Source organism: Empidonax traillii, unplaced genomic scaffold (assembly GCF_003031625.1).
Source record: "Empidonax traillii isolate 1590-97213 ecotype Southwest subspecies unplaced genomic scaffold, ASM303162v1 scaffold74:size2480735, whole genome shotgun sequence".
Lineage (NCBI taxonomy): Eukaryota > Metazoa > Chordata > Aves > Passeriformes > Tyrannidae > Empidonax > Empidonax traillii.
The window spans coordinates 2,311,081-2,337,978 of NW_020955267.1; the positions used below are offsets into that span (position 1 = coordinate 2,311,081).

The window sequence follows — 26,898 nt, forward strand, 5'->3', positions numbered from 1 at the left end:
CACTGGAAAACTGAATGTTTATTTAACATGTGGAGCTAAAACCAGATCTATTTACAATTAATCCGTACATCTGTCCAGTCAAGAAACAGACTGGGGACGTTTTATGCAGCTCAGTGGAAATCTCTGCGCAACTCACGCTTACGAGGCACGTGTGTAATGATCTTTGTGCTTATATTTGATCCTTGGGACTGCCTCCACTTGCGCTCTGGAGACCGGCTGCCCATCTGGAAAGCAGTGTTAGAGAGCCAGAGAGAACTGGGAAGAGCATCAGAAGCGATCAGGAGACTTGGCAGAAGCCTCTGTGAGGAGACAGACAAGGCTGGGATTATTTGCCTTAGTGAGAACTTAAAAAGTGTCTACGGCAAAAAGCTGTAGAAGGCAGAGTGGCAGGCTGTTCCTGATCTGCCCCACTGCACGTGGGATTAAACCCGGGTAACAGAGTACCTGCATGACGTATTGCAGCACTGCTGTCACCGGTGGCCAGGCCAAGGTTCTGGGATTGCCAGGGCGCTGGATGTTGCTGTGGCTGCCCGGGGCTCCCGGCGGGGCAGTCCGGTGCGGTTGCCGGGCCGCGGTTGCCGGGGCGGCGGGGCGGGCTGTGCGCCGGAAGCCCCGGCGGCGGCGGCGGATGGAGGCTGAGCCCGAGCCCGAGCCCGAGCGAGCGGAGGCGCCGCGGCGGGGGGGCGTCGCCGGGGTGAGGGGGCCCGGGGGGCCCGGCCTCTCCGAGCGGGGCCTTTAAGCGGTCCGGGACGGGTGCGGGGCCGGGAGGGCACTCGGCGGGGCGGCGGCGTGGGCCGCTCCCGGAGTCGGCCCGCCCGGTCTGGCTGCCGTGGGCCGGCCGGTGTCTCCGAGCAGCGACCGGCGCTGGGCCGGGAGGCGGCGGCGGGGTGAACACCTGGGGCTGTGGTGCCTTCGCACCGCGTGTGAGGGCACCGCGCCTCGCCGCGGGGCATGGCGCGACGGCATAGCCGTGTCTCGCCTTCTCCCCCTGCTCTGAAACAGCTTTTATCAATAACCGTGTGCCCTCCGCTCCTTCGTATCTCCCCCTGCGCTCCAGATACTAAGGATGGGCCGTCGAGCCCGCCAGGACCTCTTGGCAGATGAAAATCTCATCAGGAAGAATTCCCCGTCTGCTTCTCTTGGAGAGGTGGGTGTACTGTCAGAAGAACCTGTAATTTATCCTGCTGGTGTCTCCATCGGAGGAGTCCTAATTTCTTTTGAGATCCTTTCCAGCATGGTGTGCTCTGTCCTTTAAAGTTTTTTATCCTTAGAGTTGAGACACATGTGACTGCCCTGTCCCTTTCCTGGTGTTGCCCTTTGCAGGATGTGTAGTTTTCACACAGGACCAAATTTAGGGCTACAGTCTCTCGTGTGAAGTATGGAGAGTAGTATCATACAGGACGTGGGTTTTTTCCCTCCTGTGAATGCATATCTTCCCAATATTTTGATTTCCAGCATTAAAATATGAACAGGCACATTATTTTGTGACCACTTTGCCACAATCTATGGAAGCAAGACAGAGTACAGGTAAACAGATGCTTTTGTGCTTTGCTTTTGCTAGAGCCAACGTACAGTATCTGATGTGATCACTAGAAAGTTTGTGTAGTGATGCTCTGTTTCCTCTGTGCACAGGCTACAAAGGTCATTCTAGGAGCCAGCTTTGCAGCATCTAAGGCCTTGTCTTGTGGGTAATAATGTGCAAACTCAGTTCCTACTTCTCTTTGGAGGAAAACTGTTGTTCAGAATCTGCTCTATCAGTACATCTTCAAATGGTAGAAGGGGGTCTGGAACCCCTCTTTCTCAGGAGAGTGAGGCAACATCCTCTTGTATGCAAAAATATGAGATCTGAACTGTTTCTATTCACTTTCTTGCCTAGTGCTGCAGAATGCTCAAATTCTACTGGAAGTTTGCTCTCAGATGTTGGCATGGCTTCTCCACAGGCCTCTCCAGCTGGAAAGAGCACTTCTCAAGAAATGACATAGAGATATTGCTCCCTGATATCTTCAGATGGGCTAGAGTGTCATGAGAGTTCCACCTTAGTGATGACACTGATAATTGTCTAAATGAGGTGATCCTTAACTTTTTGCAGCGCCAGTCATAGTCTCCAGCATAACATGTTCTTGGCTTCTTTAAATTTCAAACCCATTTTATCCTGCCGGCCACCTTGGCTCCAAGTGTGCTTCAAGCTGCTGTGCTCAGAGCCCTGGGACCTTCTGTCTTGGGATTGGCTACTCCCTGATCCTCTGTGCTGTGACAAAACTTTACTATTACACTGAGGAGTTGTGTCGCAGCCATCTGTGCTGAAACGGTTTGCTGGGGGGGAATAATTCCTTGGAGACCCTGGGATGCTGTTGAAAATACACTGTAATGGCTTAGCATACAGTAATGCCTCATAGAGCAGGCTTTTTTTTTTCTGGAGAAAGTATGTGCTTTTCTTTTAGTAGACATAATGGAGAACCTCCCACCTACTCATTCTCCCCTCCTCAGGTGTGCTGTAGTCATTTAAGATGGATTCTGTGAGGGAATATGGAGAAGGCGTAATTTAAGAAATAGAAATAACCATGGGCCTCATAGGTAAAAACACTCTTAAAGAAAACAGATGGTCGTTTAAGGGGGTGTAATCATTGGTTGGCCTCCAGATTAGGGTGGCTCACTGTCAGATGGTTCTCTTACTGGAACTGACTGTCCTAGCTTATAGGCTGATTCCCTGGTTCGAAAGAAACTGGAGTGTTATGTAAGGATACAGCTGGTTGACTGGAAGTTACTGCAGTTTTGCTTGGTGTGTCGCATCACAGCCATTTAGCTGGGAAGAGATCACAGGTACTCCAATCCTTGGGCACCCTGAAAAGGACTAAGAAGTAGTTACAGTGCTCTGTTTGAAAGCAGTGAGTTTTTCAGCAGCAGAAGGGTGAGGCCTTCCACGCCTTACAACTTTCAAATATGTTATTACTGGATCTGAACCACCAGGAAGAATCGTTTGTGTCAATAGTTTCTCTTCAGACAGGTCTTTGTTGCTAAATGTTTCTGTTAATTGAAAACCTCGGAGCTACTGGAGGAGAGACAAAATCCACTATAAATAATCCACAGCTTTTCCTTTGCTGAGGAATTGGAGGCTTTTCATACATGACCATATTTGATATCAAAGTGAGTGTTTAATAGAACTAATATTGTTTTTTCCTTCACCCTAGATTGGAAATCACCTTTTACTTTTCTGGAAGCTTGGCCTTGGCTTGCTGTTAAGTGATGGGGTCAGCTGTTACAATGGATGTCTCAGCCATCTGGTCATCTTAAAACCTTTTGAAGGAATCTTCCTGAAAGAAATGCAAATAAAATACAGTCCTTTCTGGTTTTTTTTCTGGAACTGGCACTAGTGGAGCAGGCCTCATGTAATTAATTTCAGCATAAGAGGTTTTTTTCTTATTACTGATTTTGAAGACAAACGGATTTGTCTTAAACCTTTGCCATATTCACAATTTCATATGCAGTTTCACATTCAGGATGGTGATTCTACCTTCAGAGGTTCCTCAGAGTTTTAAAACTGGCTTAATTTACTTTGATTCTTCCTATTTTAATTCCATGCCAATCCACTCAGTTTCCACCCAGCTCAAGTTTCTTGTATGAAAGTACCATTTGTGCTATTGTTCTGGTCTTTTCATGACACTGAGAAATATCCAGAAAGTCTTTTCCAGGCAGAGCAGCTTGCTTGAAGGATGCAAAAAGTGCCTGTCTATCCATGTTTCAACATTTGGGCTTATTACAAGGAAATTCACTTTGAGGGAGAACAATTAATGTAATTAAAAGGATCTTTGTTTTGAAGTCAATAGGCAAATCATCTGACTTGGAGCATAGATCTTATCAGGTTACTGCTGATCTCTCCTTGACCTGGCCTCCCCCTTCCAAAAGAGACTCCAAACTATGTGCCTTTGCTCACAAATGTGTTAAAACTCCCTTCCCTAGGGCATAACTGCAGTCTTGTGCCTTGTAGCCTAATATACTTCCCTCAAGCTCTGTGAAAACAGTCTGATATCTCAGTATCTTTTCAGCGCCTGTTATATGTATATATCTCCCACAATAATATTCTTAACTATAGCAGCAAATCTGTAATTCCTCTGTCCGGGTCTCTATTTGATAATTCCCATTCCTATGTGGAAGTACCTGCATTATCTTCAAATACAGACCTCTGTCTCCTCAAGGGGCTCACAAAAGGTCACAAGGCTCACAGTTTGCCATCTGACATGCAGAGCATTCCTGCCTTTTCAGAAGTACAAGTACTAACAAGGCTGCTGCTATGTATTATTTTGCAAGGCAAGAAGGAACATGATTATTTGCTGTAATTGATGCATCCTCCTGCAGCAAAGGCTGTGCATGTACCTTGCCTTCAGAGCTCCTTGGCAAATTGGCAGGCACTTCTTGCGCACCCAGGGGAATATGCTTTAAGTGGGAATTCCTAGAGATAAATCTGCTAGCTACATGCCAGAACTCCACATTTCAAACATTTGTTTTCAGAGGGATAGAGGCCTTACCCATCCCCTGGCTTGATGTGTTACATTTACTCATTTTGATGCTATCAAGTTTCTGACAAAATGGGAGAGACTCAAGCTGACCAAGTTATTTTTATAATGGGAGGGACAGATCATATAATGAAATCTGTTGAGGATCTTTGCTAGCCCATCCTAACAGGACTTCTGGACACTTCTGTAGAATGAAAGTCAAACCTATTTCCTGGCTCTAACATCACTGCACCCAAAAGCCTGAATGCTTAATGGCATCCACCAGAAGACAATGTTTGGCCAGGTTTGGGACTCTCAATGAGATTGATTTGGAAAGCTGAGTGGAAAAGCCTTTTTTAAAAATGTATCAGCAGACTTTTCTGTTATCTCATCAAGAGTGGACTATTTGTTGTTTTTTAAGAAATCTGTATGCAGAAATATTGTAATATTTTCTTGTTTCCACAGTCTGTTTTCTCTTCGTCCTGTGGTGACGGGATTCCCTTGGGACCTTGTTCAAGAGTTCCCTGATTTCTACTCTTAAAACCTCCATATGATTTTTCCAGTGTGTGTCTGATGGCACTTTGTAGATCCTTTGAGTAGAGACTACTTTAATATGCAATATTTCAGCCTCCAGAATGAGGATTTTCCAGACTATGTTAATAGTATCTACACACCTGCAGGACAAGATCACTTTAAATCAGGATTTTCCCAGAAATCAAGTTCCCTGCTGGTTCTCTTCTCCATGTTTCACCACAGCTGGGAAAAGGCTCTGTACTTTCAATTCTGAAAGTATGTTTTTCTCTTGTTATATCCTACCTGGCATTTGTGAGCTTGCCTATGTAGCTGTGGTCCTTGGGTGATAGTTAAAAAGTGAGCATTTCTGTGCTGTAAAAAATACCTTAATCAGGGTACTGTCACGTAGACAGATGAAAGCTTGGGCCATCTCCACTGTACGTTGCAAGGATGTTCCCACAGGTGAATTTTGCAAAGCAGCTATCTGGACTTCCACCACTGAGTTTACAAACGTTCCTGGCAGTGATTCTTTAGGCTGATATCCAGGCATCTTTTAAATAGGATTCCATTATCTAACCCAAATGAATAAACAATAAAAAAAATGAATTGCTGAGAGTGAAATGCATGTGGAGGATTGCTCAAAGAAGTAGTTATCTAAATGCTTTTCCAGCATGTGTTGACCAGCTGGATTTTCTTCTGTGCTAGTGTAAGTCTTAGACCACTCGGGCTCTGTACATCCAGAGCAGCTTAGGTCATGTTGGGCCCCACAGAAGCCTTTCTGCTTTTGGATGTGGGATCAAGTGAGTCCCTGGCTGACAGATACACACTTCCAACAGATTTTTAGCAGTTGGGCAAATCTGACCTCATTTGTGCTGCTCATTGATATGGATACTTTTGTACTCCAGCTGTCCTAACCTGCATGTAGCCTCCCTCTGCTCTTGTCCTAGTAAGACCATGAGAACAGATGACAAGACAGACAGTAAGTGAACTCAGATACTAAACCACTTTAATCAGAGATATATGCAAGTTATGAATTACATGGCTTCTGTGTTCCACAGGAGAGATGATGCAGTCCAGAAGAAGAGTCAGGTGGGTTAGTGGAGTTTTTCCAGCTGTCCTATGCATACATCTGGTGCAGGGTCATAGGTCAATCTAGGATACCCTAGATTCTCTCCCTGGGTGATTCTGAACACTGTGATTTCTAGAATAGCATAGAGCTTACCCGGTTCTTAATCGCCTCCTTGCGTTTTGTGTCTGACAGCAGCGGTTTTTGCCACTGGTGGTGGTGACAGTCTGTTCATCTGAAAGGTTCTCAACCAGTTTGCAGCTTTCACAGTGATTAACAGGCTGCTTTCCTTGAGTTATTCATCTACCCCACAACCAAGCTACTCCCCTATACTACAGTGTTAGCTAAAGAGCATCTGCTAAAGTGAACACTGTTGTCAGCTCTGCCTGTCATAGGCTAACTGCTACAGCTCCTGCTCCCAGGCGAGGATCTGAGGTTGTCTTGAGAAACAGTAGCTCCTAAAAAAGGCTGCAGCCTACTACACTATATAACCCCTGGTATGGCCGGTCCAGCATAATTTCCGGTCTCTGGCATGCCTGCAGTGACTATCCATACAAATCTTTCAGGCATCCTACACACTTGAATAATTTGGGTTTTGTCATTCTATAGGGAGAATGAACTAAGTCTGTTCTTTTCTTGCTCATGTTTCTTTCCAAGGTCTGCCACTGTCAGACTTTCCTGCCATTGCAGTCAAACATTCCTGCTTTAAGTATCATCAGTTGGTTTATGCATAAATGACTGGATATAAAATTGTACAATGGTGGGATCAATTTTGTGCTTTGTTCAAGTGAATAAGGTGGCAAAGCATGTGCTGCAGGACAGCCAGAAATGTGGTTCTTCAAGCTATTTTGTGCAGGCTTCCATAGTGCTTCCTTTTAACTTCTTTCTCTCTTTTTCCCTCCTGATCCTTCTAGGATGAAGACTCTGAGGAAAAGGTTGACCATGTAAGACTAGAGGCTTTCTAGGTAGATGCTGGCTTCTCTGAAAGGGACTAGTAGGACTAACCTAATATGTGTCTGGAGTCTACCTTAAAAAGGTACTCTAGTATTGGAGAATGAAACAAAGTTTGCCTCAGATGCAGTGCCTTTCCTGCATCCTCTTTTCCTGTTGCTGACAGGTTTTTAATTTTCTTTGTAACAGCTACTTGTATCAGCTGCTGCATCTTCTTTTGAGGTCACAGATGTATATGTGGCCACTGGAAAGATGCTCTATTCTCATTTAAAAGTCAGGAGAGCAATTAGTTAATAGAATACAAAATCTGACTGAGCCTAGATTGCTGTCCAGTACGGTTAGCTCGCTCCCATAACATGAAAACTTGTGTTCAGGGATGATGAAGTCTTGCTAGTGTCCTAGGGGAGAAGGCCAGCCAGTAGTAACAAGGATGTGTGCCTTTGTACTTTCTATGAGTCTTTGTATTGTGCCAGCTCTGGAATGCCCATGTGTGTAGTTCATAGGATGTCATAATGCTTCTTACCAGGCTCCTGTTATACGGGGAGAAGGAATACACATGCCCTTTCTCATCCTGCAGCAAAGCTAAAATACACTCAGCATTCATTTAGCATTAGAAGCCAGGATGATGCTGTTCAGAACCACCTGAGAACTTCTACCTGTTTCTGTTAAAGTCTTTGGGCCTTGCACTCTTCATAACTGTGGAATGGGTGTTGCCTAATTTTTCCTGCCTTGAGTTGCTCTCTGTATATGTTAGACAATTAAAGCACCTTCTTCCGTGCTCTTTAATTCCTCCTGCTGAAGCACCACCTCAGTATGGATAGCATAGTAGATTCATTTGTGAAATTTAAAGCCCAGAAAAGAAACCTGTATCACCCATCTCATTAATTCTGGCCTCAGAAGGGTATACTCATCACAAGGAGTCAAGACTATTCAAATTAGCTCAGTTTTCTCATGGTAGGGTAAGAGATGATATTATAGGAAATATCCACTGGGTTTATTTGGCAGTAATGGATGGTTCAGGACTATGCCCAGAGCACTTTTCCATTTATCAGGCAAAGAGACCTCCCACTGATGGGTATAGTTTTGGGGACTGGTTGCCTAATAGAAATTTTTCCTGATAATTGATATAATCTCCTCCCCCCCTCGCTGGAACCAGTCCTTACAGTAATTTCACTGGAACTAATTCCACCTCCATACAGTGCCCTAAGTCATTGATTCCCAAAGTCTGCTGTTGAATGCTGACTGGTCACATGCCACAGGCGCCTTCTTGCTCCTGGCTGCTAAATTTCATTAAAATAACTAAACTGATGTGACTCTTCCACATGAGCAATTGTTGTTGCTTCAGGGGTGTTATGCAATGGTGCCTGGCAAGGAGATTTTCCTTAGTATGAAGGGATCCCTGCTTTGAAACCCCTCTTGTTTGGATAATTCCTGTGTCCTTTATTCAGGCTTATGCTCTTAAGCATCACAGTCATATGCTACAGTAGTTTTCCATTTGTAAAAGCCTGTAAAAGATATAAAATAGTTAACCGAATGTTGAGAAATCTGACCGATCAGTAAGCTGCTTGTAATTTACAATACTATATGCTCACAAACTTCTGTTAATTGTATTGTAAGTCTGTTCCAAACCAATTGTTAGTGGAACTTTATATTATAAAGTATGATCCAAATCTTGTTGCAATATATCCCTCCCTTAGTCATTGCCTGGCCAAGCTGAAATACTTGGCTTCTTGAATCATTTGTCCGAAGTTGGCTCCTTCGTCCCCCCGATGGCTCATATAACCCTTCTCTGAACTCCCTTTGGGCTATGCTGAGTGTTACAATCTGAACTCTTCCTGGATTTGGTCCCTGTCCTCTTGCTGTGCTGAAGATAACTTTGTGGCTGTGTGGATACCAACAAACAGCCGCTTCTGGGCTGTTGATGTGAACATACCTGCTGAAGTCCTGCCCTCCAGCTTTCTGCCTGCTCTGAAACTTGTTTTGCATCCCCTGGCATACCTCTCATCTGGGATCTGAATTTTTGCAATTGAATCACTCATTTGGCTGCACCTTCCAAGGCTGCCTGGGACATTTAGCCAAAGGCTGTAAGGCTGATCAATGGTATAATACAGGGTGTATCCTAATATTTCAGTTAATTTGCAGAGGCAGAATAGGCATGAGGAGTATGAACATGGCTGTGAGCCAAGATTTTGCTGGGTTCTTTTCCTGGCTTTGCCATGGATTTGCTCTGGGGCCTTGTAGAAGTCTCTCCACTAGTTTCCTTTAGTCCCTGTGCGAAAGGAGGGCTAGAGCTTTATGCAGATTCCCTGAACACATATCCACAGGTTTAGATGCCTTATCTTCATAGCAAAATCCATAGCTTTTACTGGGTGCTTGCACAATATGTAGGTAATCTCAGGATGGGATGGTGGATCTGTTAGGGTGTTGAAGAGTAGCTGGAAACTGCACTGTGTCTGAAACTGTTCCTCTGTCGAGTTCTGGCCCCATTCTGAGAGTTCTGGGAGCACGTTCCTGCACTACCAGTGAGTGATCCTGATCCCCATCCTGTGTTTTGTGTAGCCTTCAGAAGTGGAGTAGGGCTTTTCCTTGACTTCAGGGACTTCCAGGAAATGAAGTGTTCATTTAGATGTTGAAACAGCACACTGTTTCAACATCTGCCATTTCCTTCCTAAACTGGAAAACACTGATTTTATTGTCCTCTTCCTCCTCTGAGAAAGATGTATCAAGTAATATTTCCCACCTCCATAGAGAATATAATGACAAAGCTATGAACTGTTCAGGGTCAGAGAAGGCTCTCAGTCCTTTCTCCTGAAGCTGCTCTGCTTAGCAGATGGAACCAAAAGGATTTTGGTGCCACAGGGAAGGACTTTCTAACTGAAAGCAACATTTGGGTGGGAAGACATATGTTCCAGTCCCAATGAGTTCAGCTGGGACCTCATTCTCTGTCTTTGCTTTGACAGACATGCCGTAGATAGTCTCAAGGTCCTTCATGGACTAAAACAGGGACAGCACTTGATTTCTCACTCTTACATAGGTGGATGCTGACCTCTGTGGCTCTATTTCACTCAGAGTTTTGAGTGATGACATGCTTTAAGGCAGCAGTTGGAAAGAGGATTTGAAGATGCGACATTTCCAGTGGGGGCAATGAAGTCCTGTAGTTCTAGTTGCCAGTGCTTTTAAAACATTTAGATAGAAAAAATGGGCTGTTGCTTTATAGTTTAAGGCAACATATCAGGAACAATTGATTTCAGTGAATGTTTTTTGGAAGAATAACTATCAAAAAAAATTAAGTACCTGAAATATAAAGCTCTTTGTGTTCTTATGGTGCTAGGTTACCCAGTTCCGTGGGGTTGATCGAGTGAGTGTATTTGCATCCAAACATATAGTGCAGAGTGATGCAGAGATCCCCTGGTGAGAAGCAACCTGCCCTCTACCTGGGGAGGTACCAACTTGGTTACCAGAAGTACCCAAAACAAGACCATTTCCAGACTTGAGCTGACTCACATGAATCCTGCTTGTAGGTATGTCTGCACCTGTGGTGTAGACATGGCCTGGGGCTTGATATGATCAGGGCCTTTAATCAGAGCGGTATTTTCCTGACCCAGTTCTTAACCTTGCACAGTGGTTGGCACCCAGCTCCAAACTCATTCCACTGTCTGGTCTGGTTTGGATCTGCACAGCAGCTACCCCCCAAGTGCTCTTGCCCATGTTCCCTGAAACTTAAAAACGTGTGACCGAGGAGCCCAGCGCTGGCTGCACTCAGATGGGCGCTTATTTGGGGGACCTTATTTGTTTAAAAATAATCACAGTGGTTTAGGCACTGTCCTGCCACTCTAGTTCAGAGAGTTCATGACCTGAGAAGTTACAATTGTAATGCAGTCACTTATAGCCACTTCTGTATCTACAGTTTGCATTGCTGTAAGATCTAGAGAGTGTTGGTGTGTGGCTGGAACAGAAGTTTCCCATTCCCAAAGACCTTACAGTCTCACTGCGTTGTTCTTCTCTAGCATCCTGTTTTCCCCTGTGATCTTCAGCTTGTAGAGGAGCCTTTACCAGGGGCTAGCTGCATTTTGTGTACTGAACGTTGCCAGGAGTTTGCTGCCTTAAGCATGCAACTGGGAGTAGGGTGGACTGGCAGTAGATAGCTCTTGAAGCAACTGACATTTGTTTTCTGAGGCAAAATTTCCTGTAGCTGTTGCACATTGTGAATGCTCTCCCATTTGCTTGTTAGTCCCGAGCTACATTTGTCCCTCCAGGTCCCAGAGTTTCTGTCATCTGTTTGGATTCTTGCATTGTGCTTATAAACACCCTCCACTAAAGGGAACCGGCATCCAAGGGAGCACTGGGTTTTTTACCTGTTTCCATTATACAGGGATTGCATGGGGTTTTTTTCCAGAGGTCTTCTGGTTACTTGTAGAAATGCTGGACTCCCAGCCTGTTCCTGGGGACCTCTCATCTGGAAATTGGCCAGATTCTCCAGGAGGAATCTCAAAAATGCAGCTGAACTTTTGTTCCCTAATTAGGCCAACTTCCCCAGTGTGAGCCCCAGCAGTGCATGGCCTGGAGCTCCCCAAGGCCTTGCACTGCCTGTGCCCTGTGCACCCCGAGTGGCTGGCCAGCAGGGCAGTTATTTTCAGCTTTCTGAGCTTATCTTGTAGCTTTTTGATGACATCTTCTGAAATAGCTTTTCTAGTCAGCCATGTTTCCCAGCCTTTCTAGTAGTATCCTCCCTGCTTGGCAACCTTGATGTGGATTAGGGACAATCTCATTAAAAAAAATTTAATAAAAGCTTTTCCTTTTCCTTACATATATTTCATGCTTTGAGTGCTCCTGGACCCACTTGAAGGCAACAGAAGAACAGTAGGAAGGGTGGAGGTGGATGGGGATATGTCTGACAGTATGTAGCACAAGGTAGTATCAAACTGTTTGAGTGATGTTCATGCTTAGAAAGGCTGGAGGGGCACTTCCCTGTAACTGTGGGTTGTGAGAGGATTCTACCTGGTGACCACTTGCTCAGAAAATCAAATTGTTGTGTACTGATTCACTGTTTTCATGCAGGAGAGAGCAGTAACTCCTGAGACAGGTCAAGATGCCAAATGCCAGAGAGGTGACAGATTTCCTAGCAGGTGCACATGTGAGCTGATTAGATAGCTGACCACTGTTTTAGGGGAGAAGTTCTTGGTAGCTTTTTAACAATATGACCTGCTCCTTTACCTGCTCTGATAGATAACAGAGAATATTTGAAGTTCCCCTCAAGCACTTTTCTTGGCTCAAGAGCACTTTCTCTAGTAAAGGAAAGCCAGTGACCATGAAGAAGGTCAGTTTGTGGATGAAATGGAAATCCAGTATTTTCTACCAGGTATGTAAGACATGCAGAAGTCCTTGGAGGGTATTCATTAAAATCAGATACACTATTTGAACCATCTGTGGACATGATAAAGAGAGCTAGCAGAGATGGGCTGTTCTTTGCAAAAAACCCAGGCTTGCATAGGTCTGGGAATTGATCCCTTTTTGTTATCATATATGCTCTGAGATCAGTATAGATTGTGTTAGGTGGCTGCTTGGAAGCAGCTGGGCTATTTGACTTACAGTTTCTTAATTGGCAGCAGTCAAAACTAATTCATCAGACCTGTTTGTTGAGGTTTGCCTTTCTTCAGTCAGAGGAGCCTCAGGCATCTTGCTGGAGAAGAGGAACCTTGAGACTGGCCATACTTCCTTCTTTCCACTCCATGGTCAATACTGGATAAAAACAAGACACCTACATCCATATATAATCTCTCAGTCTTTGTATATTGGGAAAACAAAGATCCTATAGGTTTTAAGAGATGTATTACATGATAGAAAAATTGTGTGTCCTCTGTTACACGCTGTCAATGTCATTTGAGTCCCTGCATCCCTGCACAGAATGTTCAGTGTTTCAAAGGAGTTTCATGTTGATGAAGGTAAATTAATCCATATTTCCAGACCCACCTGAGAATCTGAGGGACCAAACATGTCCATAATCTGTCTCTGTTGTGGCAGGTCCTGAAAGAAACTTTGTTGGACCTTCGGGATCCAGAGACATACAGGATAGCTGCTTCCGTGAGGGAAGCAGCATCCAACTGGCACCTTCAAAACTTCAGACGTGATCTGACAAGTAGCTTGGAAATTTCTGCCTTAATGAAGAAGCCAAATTAGAATTCTGCATCTGTCTGATAAGAAAGGTCCTGGCTAAGATAAAGAAGAAGGTAGAGTTTCTGCTTTAATGCAGGAGAGATGGAATTCAGGCCAGTCATTTTTCAAAGGGAGAGATAAAACACTGATTATGGAGGTAGCATGAAAGTGTTGGTAAGGAGGGTGGCCTAAGAAACACTGGAAAAGTGCCATCACAAAAATGGTGAACTGAGTTTATGAGGAAAAAACCAAAACAAAACAAAACAAAAAAACTCAGACCATGGCAATTTTCCTTGAAAAAGGGGACAATCTGCAGAAACTAAGTACAGGAAATCTCCTGGAGATAAATAATTGATAAAAACTGAAGTATAAAGGCAAACCACAGCAAGAAAGTGATTAATTAATGCCGTGATAGAGACTGAGCAGCAAGAGCTGAGAAAGAACACTGTTGTCAAGGAGTCAGTGGAATCTCAATGTTTTGAACACCAAACTGTTTGGGTGTATAGCTCAGCTTTGCATTTGGGAACATACATAAAAATCTTGCCTAGGGTATTACAGTAGGTACCAACAAGTTCTGATCATTTAAATTCCCCAGTTTTTTTCACCAAACAGGTGTGTTCAGGAGCACATTTGCTCCATTACAGAGGAACAGGTCCCTCTGTTTCTGCTCTGATCTCCCAGGGGTTGACATTTGTCCCACTTTCTGCCTCAGGCTCTTGGTTGCAGCTGCAAAGTCCCTACCTGTCACCATATTATGGCAATGCACAACATTGCATTCTCAATTGTAAATTATACTTAGGTTTTGGAAACGTGAAAGTATATGAAGGTAAGTTTATTTACTTGACAAAAGTGCATGTGGCATGTGACCTTATTACAGCACTTTCCAGGCAACTAACAAAGAAAAGCTATTTATCCTCAGCTGACAGTTAACATTGCCTTTCCTGTTGCTAGTGCTCCTGTAGGCAATTCAGAAAGAATTACCTGATTTATTGCAAGAGGAATAAAAGACCTGTGTGAGGTGTTTGTCAGGGCCTGACAGACATTCAGGGTTGCCTGGTGTGTATGATCAATGGGAACATGTTAAAACGTTGGCAAGACTTGGAATCAAACCCCTAGACGCCATGGAGTCATGCCCTGTGCAAAGGCTGGAGCAGTCATTCTCATCACCCTCTGATCTGGTGTACCCCACTTGAGATATCTTTGATCTTAAGGCTAGTTTTGATGAGGAAATTAATGTAAGTGCATTCAAATGCCCTGGGAATGCTGCATTTTCCCTCAGCTTTATGGTCCAGGTTCTTTAGTGCAATTTGTGTATCTCTGTGCACCTTTGTGAGGAGTTGTGAGGCTGCATGTTGGAAACATGGCTTGCTGGCTATCGGAGGGATAGTGTGAGGGGAGAGGGGTTGTTTGCACGGGAAGGGTCTGCGTGGGAGGGAGTGTGGTTTTAAGGTAGGAGTGTGTGTAATGGGAATAGGGATGTTTATGTGGGCATGCACACCCATATGTGGTGTGTTTTCCCCCTTTTTCCTGGGCTCTGGGTGTGTCCAGATCAACTGAATTCAAAATGCTCCTTTTTTGGCACTGTAGCCTCTTCTCTGGTTTGGCATCTTAAGAATCTGGGGGAATCATTTAAAGATCAGAAAACTCCATTCACTTGGGCCCCTGAAGGCTTCACATTCTGTGACATGGTCATTCCAGTCGACTGAGCTCTGTCCCCTACGGATGAGCCCATATAAGGAGGCTGTTTCCTGCATTTCACGCTCCCTGTCTGTCCCTCTGCCCTCCTGTGCTCCCTTTGCTGAAGAAAGTTGGTATTTTGGGACTGCAGCTCCTGCCTCATTCCTGCTCCCTGTTTATTTTTGGAGGATGACTATTTTTGCTCCTATCAGGGAGCTATGCAGGGTCATGCTCCCTCCCTGCAGCAAGCAGTGGCTGCCCCTGGCAGGGTCTCTTAATTTCCCACACTCACAAACAATGCTTCTACTTCAAGAAATAAACATGGGAGACCCCTACCATCAGGAGCTAGCTCAACCCCTTCCTCATGTGTGGCGGGAGGTGATTTGCTTGGACTCAGGGTTGACCCTACCGCACATGTGGGGTTGTCTCTGAAGTCTAAAATCCTCAGGAGTCATCCCACTCATTCACTTTCGTAATAAAAGCTGTGGGAGCCACCTGTCCCCTTACCATTCCTTTGCTGTTACCATCTTTTCCCTGTTTTCAACATCTTTTACCCAATCATCCTTTCTCATGATGGTCCCTTCACCATCCCCTGTATCACCCTCTCTCTGTCTTTGATCATTGGGCACCATCAATTGGGAGCCATATAAACTGGGCTAACCTTGCCTCTCTGCTTCCACCACTGCCTGTCATGCAGAACACAAGTCACTGCTGCACAAGGTGCCTCAGGCTGAGGGAGCTGAATCCAAAACTGTAAAGGCAACGGGCAGCTCCCACATAGTGGGAATTCATGGCCCCATTTGAAAATTCCCATGCTAAGCCCCAAGCTGAATTCCCGTTTTCTCTTGCCATATGGCAGAGTGCCACACAAGACAATGCAAGAAAATAGCAGGGAGTGTCTTTAAGCTCCAAATGAACTTCCCCTTTAGATTTCAGTGGTGGCAGGGGTGGGATTCATCCTAACTAACTTTGGAAGTGTTTGGTATGGCTCACTGTATTTGAACTTGGCGTCTATTCTCCTATTCTCGGCAGTGGACAAAAGCATACTTTTCAGGAATAATTCCTCATCTAAAACAAGATGTCTAAAGCATGCTGTCTTGTACCCTAGGAAAGATGTAACATAATACCTTCCACTGCTGTGTGGGCAACAGTAATGCACAAGTTCCTAGTGAACCCTGTTTTGCCAGGAGAGCACATCCTCTGTGGATCAGTCTGCTACGGTCCTGTGTGTCCTGGACAAGTCAAAGGCACACAGACCTGGAATTTGTCAAGATCCTGATTAGGGTGATGCAACTTTTGCTTACAGAGTTGCTTAAAAACCTTTCACGTAATATATGTCCTCCTTTTATTTTATTAGTAAACAGCATTTTAAACACAATCTGTCCATCTGTTATTTGGTAAAGTGTTACATTAGTATGTGTAGACCTGGTGTCTCAGTTGGCTTGACTTTGCCTTGACTGGAGCTGTCTGTAACGTGTCTCTTCACTTTATTAAAGGGTCCACCACCTAAACCGCCACGCCGGCAAGGAGGCTGGGCAGATGATCCTGTAATGGCACCTATCAAGTGAGTCCTCACCTCTTTCCTTATTAAGAGGGGCTTAGGTGTTGATTAAGTGAACATCACTAGATGGACTTTGCTGTCAGAGATATTGGAACAATTTTTGTGGGTCTTTTACGTGGCTTCCGTCTCCAATACCAATATAGCTCCTTCAAGCTGTTTGAATTATTGCTCTTGCTTGGTTCCATTGGTTAATTGACTTGGTGAGACTCAGAACTGTGTACATGTCACTGTTTGCCATAGGCAGTGTATTCCTTACCTGGTACAGTACCTGGAAGTAGTCAAGAACATAATAAGCATATGAAATGCAGGAGCTGAGGTGGGGGGTTTTGACTGGTTCCATCCTTTCCAAGAGAGTGACACATGACAGCGCCCCACTGACGAGTGCAATGAACACATCAAGATTTAGTGATCAGCCTTGACAGTGAAGGTGAAATTTGTCAATGTTTATGTGTGTATGGGGTTATGTTATAATGGAGATGGATAGAAATGGTCATCAAGAAGAGATGGGAGGAAAAAAGTATATAAATTGTAGAGTATATGTTGAGAAGCCTGATGTAGTACACCTAAGGTAAAGGAAAATATCTGCACATGGTAATAGAATAGGTACGAAAACTAAAGGACAGTTCAGACTGGGAGGAGATGACTTGCTTTCAAACTATTTGTTGTTTTCCAAGCTATGAAATTATACTAATGTTGTATTTCATATTCCCAGAGCTGAAGGGCTCAGCCATGGAGTGGTGTGAGATTGCTTGTGTACTTAAAGGCCTTTAATAAGAGTGTATATGCCTTAATATATACTTTGGAGGCAGTCTGATCTATGAAAAACTATCTATTTTCTTCTTTGGAACTCTGAGAATGGATGAGGACATTCAGAAACCTCTTATACAGTCACTATTTCTTGGGAGGTGAGACAGGTGGTCTGTATTCTGGGGTAGCCTTTCTGGGAAACAGTAGTTTTCTAGGAAAACTGTCACTCTGTTTGTCTCTGAAAAATAAATAATCTGGAGACCGAAATAAAGCAAAGGAATAAAGATCTCTGCCTGAACTCCTGTTCCTCTCCAGTTTATCCCTGATAATGGTTATTTTTCATAGGCTGGCTGCAGCTAGACGTTGCCATTGCAAAGTTACATCCGCCTCAGGGTATTAAAAAAGTGCCACCAGTGATGCTCGATTTTGTAGGACCAAGCAGAAGCTTTATGGAAATGTGACAGCAGAGAACAAGGGTGAATTTCATTGTTTAGGAAAAATAAGTTATGTAACTGTTGACTAGGCAAAGGACTGGACTGGAGATAATACTTTTTCAGGGCTGTGTCCAATGTGCCCCGAAGGACAGTGTACAGGTTCCTAATGTGACAGCACAGTGCCACGTGCTACTTTCCCGTGTTTTCCATTGTTTGACATTAGCCTTATCCAGTAGATTTGCAGCAGTAGCTATCAGTGGTGCTTCCCCAGATCTCAACTGCATGGCTTACAGACATTGTAGGTGTCTGCAGTAAATGCTTCTATGATGTTGGATGCAATTCAGCTGAAGAAACAGAACAGGAGATTCTGTAGGGTTGCAAACCTTTCTGCATGTTAGGCTCTGCACAATGGGACATGAGATCAAGATGTGCCCCTTGCTCAGTCATGCATATGATACTATGTCATATCTGTGTTCTTTTCATTTGTATTAAGAGTTTTTATTGGATAAATTTCATGAAGGGGAAGTTTGTTCTGATTTTCTTCAGTCATATGAGGTACAAGGATTTTGTACAACTAGTTCCCCTCTTCAGTTGTGTATTCTCCTGAAGCTGGTCTCTCTTCTCTCCCTTAAAAAAGTCTGAGATGGTGGCCTGTAGGGCTGTCTTTGTGACATATCCCAGGGTAAAGCCTTCATGTGAAAAGTCTGACTCATCGGCTGATGTCATACCAATGTTGCTGTAGCTTTGTTGTTTCTGTTTTCTCAGGCTCTATCTCCCCACAGCTTTTCAACCAATTTGACTCAGCTTGGAAGCCCATCAAGTTAACTTGCTCCAATTTCATTAGTGTAGATGTAGTTAGAATAACATGCTTCTGTTGATACATCTGATGTAGGTTTAAGCACTTTTATGCCAGTGTAACTGAGCCTATACTTGGGAATTTTTCTGTTAGAAGTAATTAGATTTTCAGAACTGACAATGTTAAAATCTGATTTTTTCATGTGTTTACTTAGAAAGGAAGGATGAGCAGAGTGGCTACAGTTAGATTTTCTGTGTTGTGTAAAATACACTGTGAGTCAGATGCGATACTGCAGCCACTCGTGCAATGATTTTGTAGCCATTTATGTGTTATTCTTTCTCCATTTGAAGTCTTAGCTTTTAGTTCTGTTTCTGACAGATTCAGCCAGTTGCCACTGCATGTGTTGATTTTCCTGCAGGGATACTTTTCTGCTGTATTTCTAGTTCTGAGTCTTATCAATGTGAAGTGATCACTTAAAAATGTGGGGGTTTTTTGTTTCCATTTGGCACATGTTACAGAATGTAGCTTGTAACCTGTTTTTCTGTTTTTCTACCTTGCTGCTCCCTCTTCATCCCTCACCTGCTCAGGTCTTGTCATGCTTAGGTAAACTTGCAAATCTTATCATCATCTTGCTGATTATTTCCATCAGACTCCTGCTCTCTCAGACTTTTGCAAGATAGAAAGATGAGGAGTTTTCCAACCTATAATTATTTTTTTAAATTAATTATCACAGATGGTGTACAAGTGAGATAAAGTGTTTTATCCTGAGTGCCCATAGCATTCACAAGTGTCAGATATTTAAATTGCCAGAACTATCAAAATGCTCTTTTACTCAAGTTTTTAAAAGCCATGCATGGAAAGATTACTTTGGACTCTTAGTACACCTGTAGAACTGCTGTCATTGCTAGGGTTCACATTTGGTAAAACTGGATAATGATGAAGACTGCAATTAGGTGTCTGAGCAAACCCCCAGACTGGTCCTTTGCAATCAGCAAATAAATGGTGCAAAGTAGTGACAGAAAATTCATTTTCCATACTGACAGGCTATCTGTACCTGAATCTGCCTTATCTAGTTAAATTTGTACTCAGAAGAATAATTCTCTATGAGAAGAGGCAGTCCCGTTGCTGCCCCAGCAACATTCTAGCCTCAATATTAGTGGAAAGGGGACCAACCAAGAACTTAGCCACTTGGGGCCTTGTATCCTGCTGAGATAATAGTAATTACAGCTGGGTTTTGCTACAGAAGCAGCTCTCTAACCACTGGATGGAGCCCAAGTGCCATTCTGAATATCGTTCTGATGTCCCTAATGACATCAGTGTTGACACTTGTGACAAGCAAAGCAGAGGTTTATTATCAGGTTATCTCACACATCAAAGGAAAGAAGCACAAAGTGCCTGCCAGTGGGAAAAGGAAAAGGGTTTTGCATACGAGTGAGGATTTGATAAAGGAAGAGTGCTTCCAGGATCCATTTAGTTCGAACTTCTTCTGATCTCATATCTCTGACTTGACTGATAGAATTCTTCAGTTTCCTCTCTAGCAGTACTTTAAGTACTTTAAGTACTTAAAGGTACTCTAGCAGTATCTTTATTTCTTGGGACTCTTTCTGTTTACCTGGATGCTTGATTCCTTTGGTTTTGCAATGAGCCCCCTAAAATTTCTACAGCTTTGCAGACAGCAGCTAGGGTTGTTTTGTAACAAACACAGCTCATTTCAGGTGGCCCTGCAAGCAAACACAAGTGCTGCTTTCAGTAGGAAGTCCCTTCTAGTGCCCGTATATGTTACCTCCTTTCTTCTACATGGATCATGGCAATTTAGCAACAGGTGCTTCAGCTACAGCTGAAATGTCCCCTTTCTGACTGATAGGTCACACAGAGTTGGAATAATCAAGGCTTGTTTAGGAAAATGACCATGCTGAAGTATTTTGGGACAGAAGTGGTGGTACAGTGTCCAGGAATGCATTTACGAAGGTGAATATTAAGGGCCTGTAGGAAGGAAGAGGATGCAGTTGGGGTGACCTTTAGAGCAGGGTAACTGAGCCCCTCTGCAGATACCATTTAGGGCTCTGGAGGGTGGGCAATGGTGAGATTGCACCCTGGGGCTGGAGGAAAGTTATTTAAGATATTAAAGGGTTTTATGATTCAAGGTCTCTAGAGGTAAGTAAAGTTAAAAACCTCCTGTTTCAAAAATATGGGTTTAAACTGTCTTGTGTTCTATCTGTAAGAAATGACCCCTGAGAGTGCCTGGTTATAGAACCTCCAGTCATTCCTGTGTTGCAGCTGGGAGTAGTAAAGTGCTCATGAGTTTCTCCAGCTGGCACAAGCTTGTCATTGCTTCTGCCGTCTACTCCCAGTCCAGCAGTGTTGAGGTGAATCTCAGGCTGGATTTCCCTGTGACACTGCCATGTAAGGCGGGGAGCCAGACATCTGGCTGCACAGGAGACATCAGCCTCACTCTGTGTCTTGCAGCCATCTGTGGATGTTCTCAGTGATGTGAAGAATATGGGCACAGAGGATCAAGGCTGCCAAGTGAGGGAGCACAACTTAGAAGGAGAAGAAAGAAAAGGAAGTCTGATTAAGTTTTGTCTTGAAGTGTCTGTTTTTGGGTTTGTCCCTGCATTGATCTGCAAGGGAATGAGGCAAGTAATGGCCCCTTGGGGACCTTCAGGACTTTCCTCTCAATGTCAGCCGTCATTTTCAATCACCCTCTCCCTCCCAGCCATTAATTTTGGCCCAGGATCATGGGGACTTGTCCATCTATCACTCCTAATTGACACTAAATGATCTGTCAGTTTATTGATGAACGGCAGGAGTGGAATTGTCACAATATATTTTACTTTCTAACAACTCCTCCTGACAATTTTACCTTGTCCATCTCACTCTCCTCACATAAATCTCCATTGGCCTCTCATTCCTTCTCTTGGGCTGATCCGGTGCCAGCCACCTCCGTGCCATCGGCACGCATCAAGGACATCAAGATGGTGGTAAACTGCAATGTGCAGGCCCAGGGTGGGTTTTTTCCTCCCTGTCCCTGCCCCCCTCCGCTTTTCTTTTTCCTTTTTTTTTTTTTTTTTTTTTTTTTTTTTTTTTTTTTTTTTTTTTTTTTTAATAGGCTGGATGTTCCAGGAATGCTAACAAGCTCCTGTCCTCTTGTCCCTTCGTGTCATTGCTGGGGTGAGCTCTCCTTGGTGTTTCTGTTTAGACTCAATAAAGATAACTAGCAGAAAAAAAAAGTCTCTAAAAGACAGAAGAGTTACCCGAGAATTCCTCAGTGCCCTGGCTGTGGTGGGGGATTTTTTTTCTTTTTAAACCAGCTTAGCATGACCTGCAAGGGTTTCCTGCAAAGGGAAAATGTTAGACTTGTGCCCATTTCTGTCTTTGCAGTGCCAGAGAAGCCTGGAAGAAGAGTTTTGTTTTTTCTTTTACCTTTTTTCTTTTTCCTTTTCTTCTTACTTTTAACCTAGATTTGTTTATTTTTTTCCCAGTTAGTGAAGTTTTCTTTGACTTCTTTTTCCAGAAAGATACTGGGCAATGGAAGGACTAGTATGATTGCAGCTTCTGCCTCTCCTAGAAAATGAAGCCAGCATGACAAAAACAGAACAGGAGTGTAACGCTTTTGGTAACAGTCCATGTAAGCTGCTGAGGTGGCAGAATATGCTCAGAGTGAAGTCTCTTTGATTTTTTTTCTGATTGAGGACAAAGCATCTTCCTTCCTTAGTTCTCTGCATCTCCAAGAAATTTTAAAGCAAATTCAGAGGATGCTATCATTGCTGTCCTAAATATTTCTAGTTTAAGAAAAGCAAAATCTTCTTGAAGAACACATGCAGCTTGCAACCCTTTTGTATCTGTCAAAGCCAAGGCTAAAACCTTGTCTGGCCATTGTAGGTCACCTTTAAATTGGCTGTGAAGTCTAGCTTAATGCAGTTTACCTGCAGAAAGAGACCGAAGATGACCTGATCTGCTTGCTTGGCTCTGTTTCCCCCTCCTTCAGCTCCCCTCCCCATATAACCCCTCTACTATTCTCAAGTTCTTATTCGAGGTTAAAATATCTTTAAAATATCTTCTTTCAGAAGCTGTTGCTGTCAGATGACAGCACAAGGTGCCGTTCAGTAATAAACACCTAGTTCTTTCTAGTGTTTTTCATGTAAATGTTTTCAGTGAGGCCAGTGATGAGTGAAAGGTCTTTGAACTTCAGAATCCTGAGTTTGTTCTCTATTGTGAGATTTGAAAGAAAACCTAACAACCTTAGATACCTTTTCTTGCATTCTAGTTCTCTCTCCTTTAGCTGTCCTTTCTTGTAGCCTTGAGGATCGAAAGTGTGCTTTTCCCTTTAAATGGAAACTGTAACCTCAGGAGTCTTTTGGTGTGAGAGTTGGCCCTTGTGCTTACTGGAGACTGAGGACGTGATCACTTGGAGAGGAGCCCCTGTTCTCAGGACCAAAGATGTGTGGTGGATACCTCTGGAAACTGCAGTGCTGTTTTCCCACACAGCGGGAATTTGTATTGAGTGGTGTTGTTTTTTTCTGTTGCTCAGTGGGAGCCCTGAACAGCTCTGCCGGTCAGCGAGCCTAACAGTGAGTGAGTGGGGGAACCCTGGGAACATCTGTTATGAGAATGATGCAGTGAGTAGGCTGAGGTTCAGTGACCCCTGTGAACACACTGTCAGCTTGTACTTTGTGCTAGTTCCTAAAAGTCCTGGTTGCCAGAGCTTTCGTCCTTTGTTGTTTCTGTTAAGTAAGCCCATGTATTAGGACCTGAGGAGAAACAAAAACACTTCAGCTAGAGATTGATTAAGTGCCTCACAAGCCCATTTCAGCTGGAGCCTGCTAGCTGCAGTGTCTGTCAGATCTCATGCCACAGAGTATGCCTGTTCATTGCTGCATCCTTCCTACTCAGGGCCGTCTTCTGGGGCAGTGTGCTCAGCATGTGGTCCAGGCAGCCCAGGGACCCTGTGAGGGGCCAGAAAGTAGGACCATTACAGTTTAAAAAATGTGTCTGCCCAAAACCTCATTGTGGAGATAGAGATAGCCATGCACCCCAGGGCTTGGAAGTGGAGGACTGTGAGGTGACATCCTGTGATAAAAATAAAGGCTCGTAGTAGTGTTCACTCTGCTGAAATAAATGGCAAAACTTGCCTTGATTGTAGATGTGAAGATTAAACTCCCTAATTTAATCAAGGAAGACCTGGCTTTTCCAGGATGCCAGAGTCCAGTGAGAGGGGGTGGAAACTGATCAGAGGTGCAGTGGAATAGCTGAGAACACATCTTTTGGTCCTGTATTCCAGCACAGGCAGCAGTTCTAGTTTACATACAGTGTTGGTGTTTCTTTTCCTGTGCCTCAGCAAACAAGCAGTGACCCACACTTGGAGAGCCTGCAGAACTGATCAGTTAGCACTTGTGCGTCATGCTGCATGTGTAACTTAGTTGTGCCTTAGGCTACTGAACAAGCTGCAACTCCTAGCTCACCACCCACTCACTGTAATGATGGGCACTAAAAGAAATACTTGAGCAAGAGAGTACAATGTCCTTTGTAATCTTTTTTTCCCGTCCTCCCTCAGGCCTAGGTCTGAATTACAGTCTTTGCGCTAGAGGCAAAAGGCTTCGTGGGTCCCTGCAGGCTGAGTCAAGCATTGAACTGGGTATGGTTTTGGATGGAAGCATGAAGCAGAACGCTTGCTGGTGGCTCGCTTTCCGTGCACCCAGCCCATCTCTGCCCGCCCTTTGATCGCCCTGCTCTCTCCAAACAAAATGTATCTCTGAACACCACGATGTTCTCTTCTCCCTGCCCCCCATTTCATTCTTTTAGCAAGAGGGCCGCTTGGAGAGGCCTTCTGATTCCACGTGATTCATTAGAGAAGTTGGTTGAGACATGCCAGGGAATACACTAACACACACACGGACAGATGAATTTCTCCCCGCGCTGCCCTGTAAAATGACGGAAATGCCCCTGGGTATGGACTCGGGGCCCCTGCGGGCGTCCGGCCCGGCCCGGGACAGCCCTCAGGTGGCGGCTGTGACGGCTCTCTGTCAGTCGATGACACCCAGGCTCCCTCGGCGCTGGGGCGGGCGGGCCGGACCCCCGCGCGGTGCCCGGCAGAGGGCGGTCGCGGGCCGGCAGCGGGCCCTGGGAGCGCGGGCTCGGCGGCGGCGGCGGCGGCTGCTGCTCGGCCGCGGGGCGGGGCGGGGCGGGGCGGGGCGGGGTGCGCCAGGCCGGGAGGGAGCGCCGGGACGGCCGGGGGCTGCCCTAGCTCCCGCTCTGTCTGCTGCTCCGCCGCGCTGTACTGAGCGTCCCTGTCCAGCCGCCCCCATGTTCGTTTTAACAAGCTGTCATAAGTGCTTCCCTTCTCCTTAGCTGCGCTGCCCGCCCTCGCACCTCCTGGGCCGCGGCAGAGAGCCTCGGATCCAGCGCAGTGACCTCCTAGAAGCCTGGCGGTGGCTCGGTGTAGGACTCAAGCGTGTCTGAAGCTCTCATGAGCTGTGGACATTAAAAGATTTCAAGGACACTTCTGCCCCGTTCATCCCAGTTATGTCCTCTGCTAAAATAGGTTAACGGTGTCTAATTAACCACTGCACATTGTCATACTGCATAAAGATAGCATCCTGGCTGTTCTCTGAGCCCTGCTACTTTATCTCCATTTAGATCTCCGTGGTAGTCCATTAAATGAGAAAGAAACAGTTTAACAGAGATTATGTCTACATTAGAACTGCCTTTCACCCTTCAGCACTGAAGTTGCAGGTAGCTCCAAAGCAGCTCAGCTATACATTAGGGGTGGGTTGGGGGGGGGGGGGTAAAGCCTTGGTTTTGAGGTTTAACCCCTTCCAATTAATGTGGAGGAAGGACTCCTCCTGCCCAGAACTGAGCAAAGACCACACTCAAGAGTGAGAGCAGATCTGTATCTTCTACCTCCAGACATAGTTAAGAGAGAAACAGGTATTCTGCACTAGGAGTTACATACCGTGGAGTTACAAGGGGGTCTTTCAGGGTCTTCCTCCCAGTTTCCAAACTATTCAACACCCTGAAATAGAGAGGGGGTAAGCAGTTGGCTGAAACTGTAGGGAATATTCTTGGATTATGGTTATGTTTGGGAGCACTGACAGTCTCACAGGGAAAGGGAGGTTAAACGGATCTGTCCAGGTGATAAAGTTGGTCCATGTTCTTTGGCACTTCAGAAAAATGCACTTATGAGAAGAAATGAATGGTATCGCTGCCTCACAAAAGCTGGGGATGGCTGGTATATAATACTGACTGAATGCATTTCTGAGCACTGCTCCCAGGATTATACTGTTTTGTTTGTCCTTACTTGAGTGAGTGTATGTGTAGTTCATATTCAATTGCTCATTTTGTAGGTGCTTGTTGCTGCCCTCCCTGCGCTGTGCCTGCTGCTGCAGCAGACAAAGGAGGGCAGCGCACTTCGTGTTGCTGAGAATATGAGAAAAGAATAGGAAATCTGTATATGCTGGCTTGAGTTTACAGTTGGGTTCATTCCGTATCTGCTTTCACTCATCACTAGAAAGCTGTGACCACGAGGTGAATGAAGAGGGTGCTGTGTACCCAGGCCTGATATTCCTGAAGGATGAAATGTTAGTCTCAATGTGTTGCAATTGGCATTGGTGAGCTGAAAGTGTTGTCAGGAAGAGGTGCTCACAATGCTTAAAGCAATGCGATGACTTCATGAAGAAATCCTGTGAGGCTTCACGTAGTGCCTGGAGAGTAAAGAGACAAGCAGGTGACTGGTTCTGCAGGAATACTATCTCCATGTATAGCTTAGCCCTCAGCTAAGTTTATGGAATGGACGTAGTTGGAATAGAGGCACCTTTTGAAGACTGAATGATTTCTTTTATTGCCTTCAAGGTTTTTAACCTTAGGACACAAGACAAAGCTTGTCTTTTCTCTCAGAGTCGCTTTGTTAGGTAAATTTAGGTATTGCAATTTGGCCGAAAAAGCAAAAGACTAGTCAGGAACAAATGAAAAATGTTTTGTGATTTTTTTCTTCCCCAATCCAAAACAAGGAATTAAAAAGTTACTTGGCATCAAGCAAAATGAAAAGAAGCCTTATAAAAAATTAGGGAAGTAGTAGGCTGCCTGGTATCTTTTTTGCTCAATAGCTCAATCATTAAGGCCATAGGGAGTATAAAACCTGCAATTTCTTCCTGTGCTCCAGAAGCTTCATACTGTATTTCTGGGATAGTTTTCTACTTGTGAACTTATCAGCTAGTTTGGAATGCCAGTTTCATCAAATAATGCTATTCCAATTCATATATTAACAAACATATTTAGTACAGGTGGCTGGAAGCAGATGTCTACCCTAAACAGAAGAAGTATTTTCTCATTCTTGCTCTAGTGTAATTGGTATTTAAATGCTCTGTATAAACCACAGGACTGTCAGCATGAGAGACTTGCATCACCCACTGCCACCGTCAGGCTCTGTGGCAAAGGGACGAAGATGTTCTCCTGGGCGGGCTGACCATGAGGCTTTTACTTGCCCTAGAGAGAAAAGGAATGGTCTTGTTTGA

General features: G+C 44.6%; 1 protein-coding gene and 1 long non-coding RNA gene across 4 annotated transcripts in view; one reads left to right on the top strand and one right to left on the bottom strand.

Annotated features, from left to right (window-relative positions):
* LOC114056023 lies at positions 1-579 on the bottom strand. The gene is made up of 2 exons (XR_003570894.1): positions 445-579; positions 1-224 (listed from the first exon to the last, which is right to left on the bottom strand). It is a non-coding gene; the product is annotated as an uncharacterized LOC114056023 (long non-coding RNA).
* Positions 580-600: 21 nt separating this feature from the next.
* The window catches only part of IFT43 (intraflagellar transport 43), a 43,511-nt gene continuing 17,213 nt past the window's right edge, over positions 601-26,898 (top strand). The window contains exons 1-4 of one of the 3 annotated variants that reach the window (XM_027880821.1): positions 601-694; positions 1,058-1,147; positions 6,984-7,013; positions 16,347-16,414. In XM_027880821.1, coding sequence (XP_027736622.1) covers positions 629-694; positions 1,058-1,147; positions 6,984-7,013; positions 16,347-16,414 — 254 coding nt within the window. In that variant the 5' untranslated portion in view covers positions 601-628. The remainder of the gene's footprint in view (positions 695-1,057; positions 1,148-6,983; positions 7,014-16,346; positions 16,415-26,898) is intronic. The other 2 variants (XM_027880822.1, XM_027880823.1) reach the window with 2 other exon arrangements.